The sequence below is a fragment of the Anabrus simplex genome, chromosome 3 (assembly GCF_040414725.1).
Source record: "Anabrus simplex isolate iqAnaSimp1 chromosome 3, ASM4041472v1, whole genome shotgun sequence".
In the NCBI taxonomy this organism is placed as follows: Eukaryota; Metazoa; Arthropoda; class Insecta; order Orthoptera; family Tettigoniidae; genus Anabrus; species Anabrus simplex.
In genome coordinates this window covers 417,480,121-417,495,743 of record NC_090267.1, presented here as the reverse complement: position 1 = coordinate 417,495,743, position 15,623 = coordinate 417,480,121, and the positions used below count along the sequence as shown (strand labels likewise).

Genomic DNA, 15,623 nt, shown 5'->3' with positions numbered 1-15,623 from the left:
AAGGCACAATTTTGCCTTGAAATTTTTGGAAGACAGGTTCAAGTGCTAAAAAATGATGGGGTCTGCCATTTTAATGCGATGTCTTGGGACGAGCAAGACAGCCTGGCTCCTAATGGCAAATGACATCACCGAGTGTGGGCCCTGCATTCTTGCCACTACTAGCAACCAGATGGAGATAAGCTACGCACACGTGGCCAGCTCCTTTACCACTACTCTGAAACATCCTTTCGGTCTCCCTGGTGTTACCAGAAAAAATTTGAAAGTGTCACCACAGGATTCAATTTCCAGACAGTTCTAGGAGCATTTCCTCATTAGAATGCATCTGGAAGAGTAGGCTCCCCTTATAAAGGGTGGGCCAGATGAGATTGTGATGGTTCAATGTGGGCTCACTTCTCCCAGCAATCAAAGTGGTGTTGGTGGTGGTGATTGTTTTAAGAGGAAATACAACTAGGCAACCATACTCTCACTAATCGGAGAGAAAAATGGAACAGAACCAACATTTCAAAAAATGAAGGTATCAGTCAAAGAAGGACAAGGGCCACGAAGGGTATGAAAATGAAAGACTCCTTAGGCCTTGGAATCTAATGGCACCAAGTGTCAGAAAAAAAACAAGAGTTGACCATGGGAGGTTGTCTAGGATAGATGAAAGTAATGAGTCAACAAGTTAAGTGGAAGCAATGCCAGGACTCAGCTAAGGGCCCCATGGTCACCAACCCACACTCCCAAGCTGAGAATCCCTGAGGCCTCTTTTAGTCTCTTATGATGGGCAGGGGATGCTGTGGGTGTTATTCTATGACCCCCACCCATGCACAGGGGGATCCTAGCAATCTAAGAGGGAAGACTCTTCAGTGGAGTGTAACTGAGGACAGTGTTCATTGAGTACTGTTGGTGCCAGAGTGAGAGTTGATGAAACAGTGCAGCTGAGCAAATAGATGAGGGACAACAGAAGAAGACTGCTGTGAGTGTGTAAACCTGTACCATGCAGATTTGCATGACTGTGTTACACATGCATAAACTGAGAAGTCATGGCCACCATAGACTTAGTGATTTGATCACGAACTGCCCTAGGGTCCAAGTGACAATTGCAGAAATGTGTGCGGTGTAATTGTTTTAGGTTGTGTCAGTGCAAATAACTTGTGTGACTGAACAGTGAGATAGAGAGAGAGAGCCTGCATGATTGTTCAGCAATTAGTAATAGGCCTATTTAATAAAACAGAGTAAACTCTACCAGTCTTATTTAGTTACCCGCTACTTGCCTCCACGTTACAATGATGTCTTGATGTAAGTGGTAGATGGATGTGAACATGTCATTAAGCACCAAAATTTGTATCGGTCAACCATAGCAGCATCATGAAATTTACTTACATTTTGAAAATGAATGTGGCTGTCCACCATTTTCATAGAAAAACCGATCCCCAATTTTGTATCTGGAGAATTGATCGGCTATAATACCAAGGAAAGTTGGCCCCACCAGTGCTCCAGGAACTGGTTCCTCCAATAGCCCTCCAACAAACAGGTCCACATCCTCTGGGGAATGATATACTTGCTGTAATGTTTCTATAGCCTAGAAAGAAAAACAATAATGGTTATTTTGAATTTCAAAAGATGACATGATGCAATCTGAACATCAATAACTTTCAATATATTTAATACCATTTAAAAATGTTTATGTTTACAAGAACTGGAAAAATTTCAAAGGAAAACAGCACGGTTTGTTCTGGGTGATTTCTGACAGGAGTAGTGTTACGAAAATGTTGCAAACTTTGGGTTGGGAATCTTGGGAGCAAGAAGAGAATCGACTATGTGGTATGTTTCGAGTCATCAGTGGAGATCTGGTGTGTATAGACATAAGTAGATGAATAAGCTTGAGGAACTTTGAAATGTATGGAAGATCATAATATGAAGATAAATTCAGAATTCTAGGAGTCAAGTTGGGGCAATATTTATTTATCAGATGAGGAGTAAGGGATTGGAATAAATTATCAAGGGAAATATTTGATACATTTCCATTTGATGTACTAAAATAAAATTGCCAGGAAACACAGATTAACATCAAAACTTTTATTTTAGGATTAAGTAAATTTTTCATCAATTTTTAAAATCAAACTTGCCTGGGGAGAGAAGCGATCCTGGAAGTCTTCAAACGAGACTGCCCTTGGCAATCCACTGAGCTCACGAAAATCATTATAGGTGGCTATTCCATGGTCACGCCCTCTCTGGATATTGATCGATACCAAATCAACACCAAATGGATTATTTCCATGGAACATGTAGTTTGTTAACTGGAAGTAAACAGACATTCATTAGACAAACAGAATAATGAGCCATGGCATTTACTAACAAATAAGGGAAGATCCTCAGCAAAATGCCAATGAGAATCTTTGGATAAAGATCATTGAATTAGAAAAATTAAATTTTCAATTTTGGATGATTAAATTGGAAGGTGTAAGCTATTTATCTGTAGACCTGGTAGAATGATCATAAACATATTAATTTGAAGGGTCTGATGCCCAAATGAACCAACTATTTATTTACCATTTCTCATTATCTTTTAAATTAATGAATAGAAGACATTTTTTGTTCTTGAAAGATTAAATTTCATCAATTTTTAAAAAAGTATAATCTGTTACTGCTTCCTTTTTCAGGTAGGCTTATTTTCTAAATTGGAAGTGTACTGAAATAGTTTTGACAGATTGAGGAACCTTTTTCTATAATACGGTAACTGAGGTTATGTTTACTTATGTTAAAAAAATTATACTTTAAAAATACACAATTTAATTCTGTTAACATTTGTTCTCTTTTCTTAAGTATTTATTCAAAACTAATTTCAGCAGACTGAAGAACCTAACAGTTATAAATTAACACAGTCAAAATTGAAAAAGAGATGGCTTCTGATATCATAAAAAACACTGAAGTACTTCAAAGTTGTAAATTAAAGTCTAAACTGAAGAGAAATTGCGTCCATTATATCAAACATACATTCAACGCGGTGCGTAACAGGGTTGTGTGTTGTCCTCTCCTTGTTTTTAATGTATATTCTGACAAGATATCCTAGAAGGCAATTGCACAAAGGTCAACAGTCTACTATAACCTTTATCGGACTAGATGTCAATATAACAAACAGTATGTAGAATAGAGAGTCTGCCAAAACTTATATTTTAATGTATGAAAAGTATCTACTCGCTGTGTTGCTGATGAATGTGTCAATGCAATACACAGAATGATGTAAAGACTTCTCCAAAGGGAAATACCTTAACTATAGGTCATGCAATCACCCTTGTCATCATAACTCGCAGGTATTGACGCATTCGACAAAGAGAGGTTTCAGTGCATTGAATTTCTGTTGCACTGTCAAAACTAGATCTCATACATCCCAACTATGTTGATACCTATTCATGCTTGCCTTATGTTGGTATGAACATGAAAAACTACCACCTTCTCCTTACCATCCTCCTCCCCTTGTACTTTCCTCAACATCTGCCTTAATCTGGATAACACACTATCCTGATTCCCTTTCCTCCACAATTCCCCCCCCCCCCTACAAGCCTAAAACAGTCCCCCCTGCCCCCTCCATGATCAGAGCAGCCTCTCTATCCACCTCATTACATCCCCTCTCCTCCCGATTTCCCTCACTTTCTCTGATGGCTGTAGAACTAACTTTCTACTCCCTTTTCTCCGTCGTGACCATGTTCCACTTCCTATCCTCTCCACCTCTCCAACACTTCCCCATTCCCCACCGTCCCTCTGCTGCTCTACGAACAATGGCTCATACCGATTCCTCACTGATATCGCTCCAGAACTTTCCTCCTGACTATACCCCTTAGCGTTTGATTTCCTTCCTCTTAAAACATTTGCCCACCTGTCTCCCAAAATTTCTCCCCTCCCTTCCCCTCTCTCTCGTCTGCGTACCGTACCCTGTACGTTATTGGAGTGAGACCTACCTTTATCCTTGTCCTCTGTTAGAAGCCAAATTATCTTTCCAAGTGGTAACACTTCCTCATACTCCTTAATGACAACTCATACCCACAATGCCTACATCTGCATTCATCAGCCAATTTTATTCCCTTCTTCAACAGAAATATAAATAATATGAAATGAAAATAAAATAACATTCTATGAATATGCAAAAATCAAAGGAAAAAAGTACTGTACTGTATACTACACAAGGATTATTGAACAGCAAAGCAAGCACGATACTAATAAATTATCTACACTACAATTCTACTTATGTGTATCCTACAATTACAGTTGTAAAAAGTAATTTCTCAACTGGAAAATATAATACTCACTGCTTGAGTGAAAGCAGTGTCCACTTGTTGCATAGGTTGTGAGGACAACATGTCTAAGTAGCGGTCATAAAACTCCCTCCTCCTCATACGGGAAGGATTAAACAGCACATCTGGCAGGAAAATTTGTTCTTCCATCCTCCTCCTATTCGTAATTCTGCTCGTAAAAACAGAAGAATAGACGTCTATTAAATTATTGCATCTAGGTTTATGCATTAAATTTTCTGATTACAAATTATAGTTTTAAGGATGTGAAGAATGGATTTTCAGGGTGAAGGGTAACTGATGCAAAGTGTCAAATAAGATCTTTGAGAGAGGAAGCAGTGTGTTTTATAATCTATCAATTTTGGACAATATGAGTGAATTGTGGGTAACTTCCAACTGCATCCTGTCAGTGATTTGCTGCATTTAAAAAAAAAAAGTTTCTCACGAGGGGGAAAATCTCACTACACTAGCAACCTTAAAATGCATGTCACCTCAGTTCATAAAACAGGTTTGATTAAACATTAACATAAAAACAAATTGAAACTCTGAAAATGTAACAAGTGAAGAAACAGCAGTGGAAGAGCCTGTGCCCGTTCATTCTATTTCAATTAGATATCCTCATTATCATAAACATCACAGTACTCAAATACTCACACACACTTCTCTCACATCTTTTCTGGATGGTAAATCCAAATTTAAACCAGGAGTTAATCGATCAAAGGTTATTACCAGGAAAATAGCTTACATGATAATATGAAAAGACAATTAGCTATTTAGCATGGTAAAAGATGAATAATTTAAGTAGTAAATTCAGTAGCTTTAACCTAGATATATTATGCCTATTCATAAGCAAATATCAAATAAGGTCTTCCTGCTAGAAATGGATCAAGAAGTAGAAACAAGGATAAAAGATGAGCTCCAAAATACAGATAGCATAGCTGTTACAATGGATTTGTGGACTTCGTGTAGAGGAACTAAAAATATTGAGAAACCCATTGTGTAATGAAGATTATTAGGAAGTGTTAAATGTTCCTCCAAATACACAAAGATTCTTAAACTGCACTGAGCCGATGACAACCCAAGTCTCACCGATCATTTTTTAGAGCAAGACTACAAACCTCAGCATATGCGATACCATTTGAAGTGGGACCGAGATGAAAATACTACAAATTTCTTGAAGATATTAGAAACTTTGGGCTTAATTGATAAAATAGTGGCAGTGATTCATGACAATAGTCTAGCATCATGACATTGGAAAAATTTCCTTTTTCTGAAAGAGGGACTTCCAGTTCTGATAATATTAAAAATCTCCTTTTGTAATGTAGAAAGATTAGTAGGGAGTTTTAAATGTTTCCCAAAATCCATAAAGATTCTCAAACTGCACTGAAATAGCTTTCTCTACCACACTACCACTTGATTCAAGATAAACCTACACTATTGATTTCAACTCTTCCTATGGTAAAAAGACCAGAGACCAGAAGAGAGCCATTGTAGTCACATCTGCCGATCTCACCCTTCCAGTAAATTTTACAGTATTGCAATCTGAATATATCGATTTATTGATCAATACATTAAACATTTTTGATCAAGCAACACACTCCATAAGCTCTTCTACAGTGACAGTGTCCAAGACAAACTTCTTTGTTAACAGAGTCGTCTCATCTTCAGAAGCCATCACATAGTGGAACAGGAATTGTAAAAGTAAAAGTCATTGCTGGATACAATCAAAGTGCAGTACAAAGACATGAGGAGAACTAAATATATTACATCAGAACACTGTTGGACCCTCACTTAAAAATACTAGTTTTTCACAGTTCATGTGCTCTCACTGTTACAAACTGCTGCAATTTTCGAATGAACGGGGGTTCCTGAATCTACAAAACAGCAAAGCTTGGAACTCCATTTTAATATGCTGCATATTCAAATATTTGCTAAAAATAGTACAGTGAAGAATTTTACATTTTTTGAAATTTCAGATGACCCATTCTTTGAAGCCAGAAAAATTGCCTGCTACATGGTGCTTGTATGGCAGCACTATGCAAGAAAAAAAAATTCATTGTCAGTTAACAGTTCTGAAGATGAAATCACCACATACCTGAAAGAAGATCTTAACTATTAATTACTACAGTATACATATCCATTATCAAGTCCGTTCTTATTAAGAATATACAACTAACTGTTGCATTAGGATTTTTTTGGACCAGTTTTACAAAATTCAACAATTCAACAATATTCACTTTGAATAAAATAAATTATTGTATAAATTGTCACATTGTTTACAGGTGTACATTAATATGCGAATTATTATTAAGCAGTAAACTGAAGGGGTCACCAATAATTCTCTTCTCAAGAAGAGGGTTGTAAGTGCAAGAAGTTGGGGCAAATATTCGTTTAGGGGAACGGGTGTTTGGGATTGGAATAACTTACCAAGGGAGATTTTCAATAAATTTCCAATTTCTTTGAAATCATTTAAGACAAGGCTAGGAAAACAACAGATAGGGAATCTGCTACCTGGGCAACTGGCCTAAATGAAGATCAGTAGTGGTTGATGTGTTTGGGAACCCTGGTCTATCTTAAGCTAACAAGAGCCAGAGCAAAGTTTTTGTAGCAGGACACCTTAACTCAACCAGTACAGGGAAGGATCAGTCTTCTGCTATAGATAGTTCAGAAATGAAAGAATTTTAGAACGTTGTTGGGATGACAATGGTCTGTGAGAAGTGTTCATCCTTCTGTGAACTGTAGCATACAAATACCAGTGGTTAAATATTCATTCACAAAATGTGCTTGAAACAGGATCCCTCTGAATGTGAGCAATTCTTTACTGTATTATATATGTGGAATAGCTGTCTATGAGAACTCTTAACATTACAAAAGGTGGCCAGGAAAGTTAATGCAGCTTGACTATGAACACTTTCAATATTTACAGATAAAATGTAGATTCAGAGTTTATATACAGGGCGTTTGAAAAAGACTCCCCAGTTTTAAGTATAAATTTAATGGGGAAATTAATGAAAACTACATCAGTGAGTACATACCATAACAGAGAGTTCCTTCAAGTTTTGTTTAATGTTAGCAGACTTCAACATGGGATCCACTTGTTGCCTGCATACGTTGAGACGATATTCCACTTCTCACCACGTATTACCAACATTTCAGGTGTAACTGTCCCAACTGCAGTGACGATTCTTTCCCGTAAACGATTGATGTCTCGGATCATTTTACCGTACACATCATCTTATGTGGCCCCAAAAGAAAAAGTCCAGTGGGGTTAAGTCTGGGCTTCGTGGTGGCCAAGGCATTGGGCCAGTCCTGCCTATCCACCTTCCTGGAAAGCGAGTGTCAAGAGCCGCACGCACATGGTTACTGTAATGAGGTGGGGCGCCATCTTGTTGGAAAAACAGAAGCCCCCTTTCCGCCTCAGTATCATCCATTTGGGGAAAGACTTACTCTGTCAACATGTCCCGTTTATTGTTTTTTCTACAAAAATGAAAGGACCAATCACACGATCTTCCATTAAACAGCACCAGACATCAACTTTGGGAGAGTCACGTTGATGCTGAATAACTTCATGTGGATGCTCTGTCCCCCAAATTATGTAGTTATGATAAACTGTTCCACTGACATGAAATGTAGCCTCATCAGAAAAGAAAATCTTTAAAAAAAAATTGACATCAATTATGTGTAGAAAGTCAACAGCAAACTCATACCTTTCGATGTTATCCATAGGTTTTACTTCATGTAACAGTTGCAATTTATAGGGGCGCAACTTAAGTCTTTTACATATATCATACACAGTACCTTTAGGCACTCCTAATTGTAGACTACGTCTGACCAATGACTTCTTCAGGCTCCGAACACACAAAACACGGATCTGTTCAACAACATCTTCAGAAGTTCTCGGCCTACCTGGTGATTTTGCTTTTAAAACACTACCGGTTTCCTTGAAAGACTTTAGCCAATGACATAGTTTTTGCTGTAGGTGGTTCACCACCATACTGACATCAAATTACATTGCACTGTTATAACCGACTGTTTTCACAAGCCAAATAACACACTGCGCTTTCTGTTGCGGAGTACACATTGCTTCCGAGTTGCTCTGCACTGCATTACACTGCACACACTCTTGGACTGAACTGAGGGAACAGAGGAAAAAACAGCACTGGCACCATCTCAAGGTCAAGCAGACCTGCCAACTGCAGGGGAGCCGAACTTGGAGAGTTGTTGAATCACACACCACAAACTAGAATAATGTATGTCACTTTTTACAGATTCTAGGACACATTAAAACTAGGGAGTGGTTTCTCAAACACCCCGTATACAACTTCCAACCATGGCACATTGAAGAATAGAATACAATTTTCCATAAACTGTATAAACACCACCAGGCAGGTAGAAAGTCCGATTATGTTGGATGGAGTATACATTTGTTAGTGTGGCAAAGTTTGTGGTGACTTCGTCCATCATTATTGAAAAAATTTCTTAAAAGGATTCATGGCTTTTGGAGGCTTTGGTTGTACTGAGAAGTTGGCAATTCTTAGACTTAGCAAACATTCTGAAGTTAATATCAAGCATTTTGAGGTGAACATTATGACCCCCAACTTTCCAAATGAAAACAATTTATACAGATTTATACCTATTGAAATTTACATGGAAAAAGCATCCAGTCACACAGCAAGATTAGCCTTCATTTTTTATCCTCAAACTGAGCAAGAAACAGAAACCTATGTTAAATCATTTACAGAAATATCAATGAGTGTTATGAATTTATATCTTCAGACTCCTCAAATGATGCTTCAAACATTGCATGAACAGGAGGTTTGCAAAGGAATGGGAGGGAATCAAGGGCGCCCATACCCGGGGGCAAGGTGGGGCTGTGGGCCCCCTCTAGCTCTCAGGGAAAGGCAAAAATCTAGTAGTCACGTGTTTTCCTTTCAAGAAAATGATTTAAAAGTCAGTATTACGTAAAAGCAGTAGTACCGTCCCCCACCAACAAGCAGGGGGTACCATGGGTTATTCTACTGCAGAATACAAATTGCCATTTATCCTCCAAAATATTAAAATTACTACATACCCCCAGGTCTGGGCCCCCCTCTAGAAACTGTCATATGGGCGCCCATGGAGGGAATACTCTTACTCCTTCAGCACAATGGAAAATGTGCTGTAAAGAAATTGCCAACAAAGTTGGTGGAACAACAGAACAACTGTTGGTGGCCTCGTAACATTTCTAAAGGAGAGTACGATTTCAAATTTTTTTCCACATGTCCCAATATTTTGTATCCATCTGTATACAACAGAATAATATATAATGAACAAGAAAGCTATGAAAATGAATTTTATAACTGCTTACTTGAGCAGTCCATCTGCCGTAGAATGTCCAAAACGGAATGCTGCCACTGAAAATTCACTTGTGGTGGAAGGATTCACATCAGGATCATAGTCAAAGGAATGATCTCCACTGGTGACCACTAGTCTGTAATCCTCCATAGCAGGAAGTCCTAAGGCAGTTGAACAAACTTTCAGTTACAATGTTACAAAAATGGATTCCCATAGGGAACCTGAAATATTTGTCCCAAATGAGTAAATTTGTAATACCAATAAAATTGGTCCATTATTGGATTATTATAAATTTTCCACTGTCACACTGGGGCAAAACACTGGCAACAGGAATGAGTTAGCTGGAAAATTTATAACATCCAATAATAGACCAATTATATTGGTATTTCTGTTACAAGTTATGAACTTCATATTCGGTCCATATTGTCAACCTTAATGGCTTTTTAAACTATAGAAAAGTCCCACCTATACAATATAAGTTCACAATGTTTATTTCATTTATTACTACATGTTTCGTTCTTCTTTGAGAACATTATCAGCTCTAAGTACAATCATTGATAAATTGGAATCAAGGCACCATTGTAGGCAAGATACATTACATTAAGTTAAAATTTAAAACATTCACAGGTTTACTTAGTTTAAAAAACTTGTAAAGGCACTTCGTAAAATGAACAGAGTTCATATAACATGCTCTATATTTTGTAATAAAGTTGAATTAAGTCTGAGGATTGATAGCATGTCAACTATTATTTGAATACTTGAAGTAGGGCTTTTCTTGTGGTTGAAAATTAAGGTCAGACTGGTGATGTATGATAAAGGTGATAAACCTCTAAATAGAGAGGCCTAAAGAAAGTCAGAGGAAGAAGAAAAAGACAGAGCGTAAATAATTTTGAACACTTGCATCCTTGCTGGCTTTATACTACTTGACCTGTATGAAGTTCAGTGGCGTATTCTGGAATCTCCACTGAGGCATGCAACTAGTAACCATGCAGTAACACAACGTATTAAATAAATTTCAATTCTACTCTCAAGAATTACATGTAGGTGAACTTGACCCTGCATTCTTTTTGCAGAATTCCTTGGTGACATCTCTGTAGAAGTCACCACAGCTTTTCATCTCAACAAGATCATTCCTAATGCAGAGAGACGACTGACTTTGAGAATTGCGGACAAAAGATATTATTCACTTTAGGGCCGAGATGATGGATGTAGTGGGAATAGTTGTAACCAAAGTGCACAACTTATAAAGCTCAGGAAAACCGCTGTGGAGGTCAATAGGAATTTCTGGATTCGAGCCAGTCATAACTTTGAATTTTTCAGAAGTAAACATTGCCCTCAATTCAGATTTAAGTCTAACTACTGTATATGAAAATATTTTCCATAAACTTCAATCAATTTACTGAATTGCTCTTCAGGAAAATCTCCAGAAAAAATTAAAATTTCTTACAATCAAGCATTTCAATAAAATACAGATCTCAATGAACAGAAGCGATATTTTAACTGTGCTAGAATAATGTCACGTATTTCCAGGTAAACCCTCCTAGAGGCTACTCGTCTGACACTAGCTGACTTGCTGTATGCGCTAGGAATATGGAGAAGAGGGAGGTCTGAGGGGAAGCAGGGAGTGTACTTGTGGAGTAGGTAGGAACGTATCTGACGTAAGTTGAGGAGGGGGTAGAGCAGTTGGGGGCAGTATCTACGTGGTTGGTGGAAATGTTTGAATTTTGCTTATTAATAATGGTGTTGAAAATCTTTTAATTATTTCATCGATGAGAATATCTACATTTTCAGACAACTGTTTCAGATTTCTGATAGGATTGGATCTCTGATCAATATTTATGCAAATATTTTCATAAACATTGAAAAGAAAACCTTTATTGGTTGTATGGAGGATGGATAGATCTTGTTCTATTGTAGAAAAATGATGCTGAAAATCTGAAATGTAGTTGCTGAAGGCTTTCAGTTTTCATGAGACCTAAGACAAAAACTGAGGTAGAATAAATTCCTGCTGCACATTTCTCTTAGAGTCCTTATTTAATGTGTAGCACCAGCAAAAACTGCAATGCCAAATGCCCTGAACTGTCAAAAAAACCCATGCATTTTCATCGTGAGTATTCTGAAATACCAGTACTTATTTTTTCACAATCTGCTTTACATTGCACCAACATAGATAGGTCTTATGGTGACAATTGGGTAGGAAAGAGCTAGGAGAGGGGAAGCAATGACCATGACCTTAGGGTACAGCCCCAGTATTTGCCCGATGTGAAAATGGAAAACCATCTTCAGGGTTCCCAACAGTGGGGTTCAAACCCACCATCTCCTGAATGCAAGCTGATAGCTACGTGACCCAACCATACGGCCACTTGCTTGGTATTATTATTATTATTATTATTATTATTATTATTATTATTAAATTATTTTATGTTGGAATCTGAATTTCATTAATTTTGACTATGTTCTCCCAAGGGTTGGTAAGATTTGGTTAATAGGGTAAAATTGAATTCCATGAAATTAGTTGTTGGCGGTAAGAGGGAGGACAAGGAGAATATCAATAGATATTACTAATGTAATTGAAGGGCTGAGAACCATAGTGGGCCAAATCCACCAACCATCAAAATTGAATTAATGCCATCTAGCGGTTCATTTCTGACTTAGGTATTATCTCTCCAACTGGGCTATCTCTACGTCTTCCCATTTATGTGCTACAGGGTCACAAAATATCAACCAAATTGAACTAGCCGCTGGAGGTAGTGCCATAGTGGGCCAAATCCGCATGACCAAACCCTCGCTTGCTCTGAGTCACGTGATATGCGTAGTATCATGGCGGACATCGGCCACGAGAAAAACAGAAGCAGTGATTTGACATGCAGCAGACCCTCCTCCTTCCCTTAATAACAAGGGGCGTTTATTTTTACAAGAGGAAGTTTTGGGTGTATACAGTAGGAATACATAACTGTGAGGAAGAGAAAGGGTACATGTACTTGTGGGGTGAAGATACAGCAAAAAGGGGCCCAACAGAAGTAGGTTCATGTATTCTGTATTACCTGAGGAATGTCAGCACAACAGCAAATCATTTAATAGCCTATTCAGACACTTGTGGTGGTCAGAATAGGAATCAGTATATTGCATCTTATGGGCCACATCAGTTCATTATTCCCAATTTAAAACTATTGATCATAAGTTCCTAGAACCTGTCCATTCATATTTGCCTATTTTAGTACCAGCAAAAATTCAAAATGTAAGGCAAAATCACTGTTTTCGGTAGAAGATTATGTGACCTTAGTTAAGGAATGTAGGAGAAATAAGCCCTTTAGTATGACGAAAATGGAACAGAAAACATTTGTGAACATTAAGGAGCTCTCAAAAAACTTTGTGATTCGTAAGGAAACAGCAGATGGGAAGAAGGATGAGTGGCTCAAAATTAGGTGGTTTCATTTCCAGTCTAATGAACCTCTTAAGATTAAGTTCAGCTATACCCTCAACGAAATGGAAGAATGGAAAATCCTTGATATTTCACCTTCTCGTAAGGCCAGGCCATCTGTAAAGGTAACAACTTCAGTACCTTCACCATGGGAACTGAGTCCTGCTTATGCAGCACCCATTAAGCTGACAAAAGCTAAATATGATGATTTAATTGCCATGCTTCCATTCATTCCACCAGTTAATCATAAGTTTTTTTAAGGATTTGCAATATTGTGATGTAACTACGGCAAAATGAAGTACCTTACAGTGGCATGTGGAGTTGGCCCTCTGGCGTATTGTTAAAATTCATCCGTTCTGTTTAGAGCCAAAGTGGGCCAAATCCACTCCAGTGGAAAATAATGGTATTCATTTACTTTTTCTTCGTATTAAAAAACCAGATAATCTGTCTTTTGCTTTGTAGTGATTAATGGACCTATTAATAATATGCAAATGTTGTAGTCTCTAATCTGTGTCTGAATTGTAGCAGTGACTAGACTTTAACCTTAATTTTCTCCATTTTACAAAATGGCACTTGGCCCACTATGGTTCTCAGCCCTTCAATTACACCTAGTTTGTTAGGGATTGACCATAAAATAGCATAAGTTAAGAGAAAATATTGTGTATTCCGAAAACTGTCAGATCAATATTTTTTTCAATGTCAGTTCTTTGAATTCTATTTACACAGATTTCATTTGATTTTTTTTTTCCAAAGGTGGAATGTTACAAGATGATTTAAAGAGAGTTTAAGCAAGAAACCTGGAGCTCTTTCTCAAAAAGCATTTGATGCAAATCAATTAACTGAGTTTCTGTTGATGGCACTGATACACCATAAAAATTCACAGTAGTCTGGTCTACCAAGCGACTGCTGCTCAGCCCAAAGGCCTGCAGATTATGAGGCATCGTGGTCAGCACGACAAATCCTTTTGGCCATTATTCTAGACCAGGGCTGCTATCTCATCAGCAGAGAGCTCCTCAATTGTAATCATGTAGGCCAAGTGGACCATGGACCAGCCCTCAGATCCAGGTAAAAATGACTGTCGTGGTCAGGAATCGAACCCGGGCCCTCCATGTAAGAGGCAGTCATGCTACCATTACACCACGGGACCAACACTTTTCTATCGGCTAAATTTATGCAAGTACTATTTACAGTTACAAGTTCACTTGTGTTTCCGTTTTCCACTCGATACACCCCTCTGCCACACACACACACACACACACACACACACACACACACACACACACACACACACACACACACACACACACACACCTAACTACCTCATGGAACCTAGCACTCACAGTGCAATATTGTTCTGGAACACTTCATAATGGTGAACCTTGTTGAATACCATATAGCCATCCAACAAACTTACTTCCAACAAATGACTTTTCATGGGGACCTGTGCTTGTGACTGTCTCTTACTGCTTACTTTCACTTGTGATTGACTCAAGACTGGCTTCAGACTGTGCACCAGGTGGGCTCTATATAGGCAAGCAGGAGATTCTACCTACAAATCATTCTGGGTTCATGGCTCATTGTTAATCAGCTTCCAGTTTCATCTATAAGCGTTCTCATCATGAACATCAACACTTTGCAGGTGCTATTGTTTGGCTTGCTACTGGCCCCAGTCTATATTGCTACCACTGTGCTATGGTTATCTCTCGCTGACATCTTTTATATCTTAATATTTATATACTGTATATACAAGGGTAAGTGAAACTATCATAAATGCTAATAGTTTATTACATCGACCTAGATTATTGAAATGACATTCTCTTCAAAGAAGACCACTTACCATGTTGGCTGGTGGAGCGGTACATTGTACCTCTGAGCGAGTTTCTCTTGAGCCCACAGGGGTACAAAGTACTGCTGGCAGCCATCGTGCAACTTTCCCTGACTGCTGAGCTGTTGACTTTGCTATGCTAGCATACTGCTATGGCCTTGCAGCAAATACTGGTGTGCATAGTTTCAAAATTATATATTTTTAAAAAAATATTTTGAATTTGATATGGTAAAGCATTTTTTACCTTTCAAAATGTAATATTTCTGTTTGAAATGGACAGTACAGTACTTACCAGAATTCTAAGACTGAAGGACCAGCATCATTATGCTAAGAGTTCAAGAAAACTGTTTCACTTTTTTTATAACTAAACTCTCCAATAACTGTTATAACAAGAAAGAAATACCTCTGAAGTATTTCACATGCACCCTACTGTAGAATATTGAGTACTTTGGGTTGTAGTGTTAAGGGCTAGGAAACTTGTGGCACAGTCTGTTGGCTACAATGAGTCCTATCAAGCAATACAAGCTTATTGTACTTCTCTGGCCATCTAGCCAAAACTGTACTCTGAACTTTTCTGTGGGGCCAGGAAGGTATCTAATGCTGCTTGGAATTTTTATGGTATTTAGAACATATATTTAATATTTATATGAATTATAACTTCAAATATTATTTTACTTCTGATTTAGTATATATGCACAGCAGAAAGAAAACTTTGGCCACCAGGACATTTCTTGCTGTGTCTCCTAGTAGTCAATGTGTTAATATAGACCTG

At 38.0% G+C, this 15,623-nt stretch overlaps 1 protein-coding gene across 1 annotated transcript in view; it reads right to left on the bottom strand.

Annotated features, from left to right (window-relative positions):
- LOC136867389 (chorion peroxidase) overlaps nt 1-15,623 on the bottom strand; it is a 107,122-nt gene that overhangs the window by 11,562 nt on the left and 79,937 nt on the right. The window contains exons 9-12 of the mRNA XM_067144573.2: nt 9,619-9,766; nt 4,290-4,443; nt 2,112-2,282; nt 1,366-1,564 (exon numbers count right to left, since the gene is read on the bottom strand). Coding sequence (XP_067000674.2) covers nt 1,366-1,564; nt 2,112-2,282; nt 4,290-4,443; nt 9,619-9,766 — 672 coding nt within the window. The remainder of the gene's footprint in view (nt 1-1,365; nt 1,565-2,111; nt 2,283-4,289; nt 4,444-9,618; nt 9,767-15,623) is intronic.